This window comes from Nymphalis io, chromosome 2, assembly GCF_905147045.1.
Source record: "Nymphalis io chromosome 2, ilAglIoxx1.1, whole genome shotgun sequence".
NCBI lineage: Eukaryota > Metazoa > Arthropoda > Insecta > Lepidoptera > Nymphalidae > Nymphalis > Nymphalis io.
In genome coordinates this window covers 7262863-7263719 of record NC_065889.1, presented here as the reverse complement: position 1 = coordinate 7263719, position 857 = coordinate 7262863, and the positions used below count along the sequence as shown (strand labels likewise).

The 857-nt window shown below is 33.6% G+C and overlaps 1 protein-coding gene across 1 annotated transcript; it reads left to right on the top strand.

The window, feature by feature from the left end:
- Positions 1–758, top strand: LOC126780007 (uncharacterized protein CG16817-like). The gene has a single exon (XM_050504251.1). It carries the CDS (start codon positions 176–178, stop codon positions 647–649), a length of 474 nt encoding a protein of 157 aa, XP_050360208.1. The 5' UTR covers positions 1–175; the 3' UTR covers positions 650–758.
- The last annotated feature ends 99 nt before the right edge of the window (positions 759–857 follow it).

Genomic DNA, 857 nt, shown 5'->3' with positions numbered 1-857 from the left:
GTATATACTTAACATAATACTTTACAATTTGTAACTTTGTCGGCGTTTGGCGCATTGCTCCCAGTAATTTGTTGGTAGTATTTTACTATATCTAATTGAATTAGGGCAGGCGTGAAATTAAAAGGTATCAATTGCTTAACGTAATAACAATAGGTATTTAACCTATTTAACCACAATGAGTGTAGAATCAATTGCAACTCCGCCTTCAGTTTCATGGGCACAGAGAAATGCCATTGTGTTTTTAACTTTTAATGTGGAATGCGAAAAGCCAGACATTAAAATAGAAAAAAAATCAATTTCCTTCAAAGGGATTTGTACACCTGAACAAAAATTGTACGAAGTTGAAATACCGTTGTATGCAGAAATAGATCCAGAGAAGAGCACTCATGTAAATAAAGGCAGGCTTATTGAGGTTGTCTTAGCTAAAGAGCGGCCGGATGAGACATACTGGCCCTCTTTAACCAGTGATAAAAAGAAACACCATTGGCTTAGAGTAGATTTCAACCGGTGGCAGGATGAAGATGAGAGTGGTACAGAGCTAGATGAAAATTATGACATGTTCTCGAATAAAATTGGTGATTTTGGAGACGAATATGAGAATGATGATTCAAGCTCTATTGAAGAAGAAGATTTACCAGATGTAGAGTAAGGAACTTATACAAAATAGTTAATGGTAAAACAATACATGTTTGGTGTGAGTCAATAATTAATCATTGACCCTATGGCTTTTTTACAAGAAATAAAATTGCTCACATTTACTTTTTGATATTTATGATGTCTGCAGGATCTGATATGTTTCAAAATAATTTTAAGACAAGGCTAGCAATTATTGCATATTATGTAGAAAATATATTTGA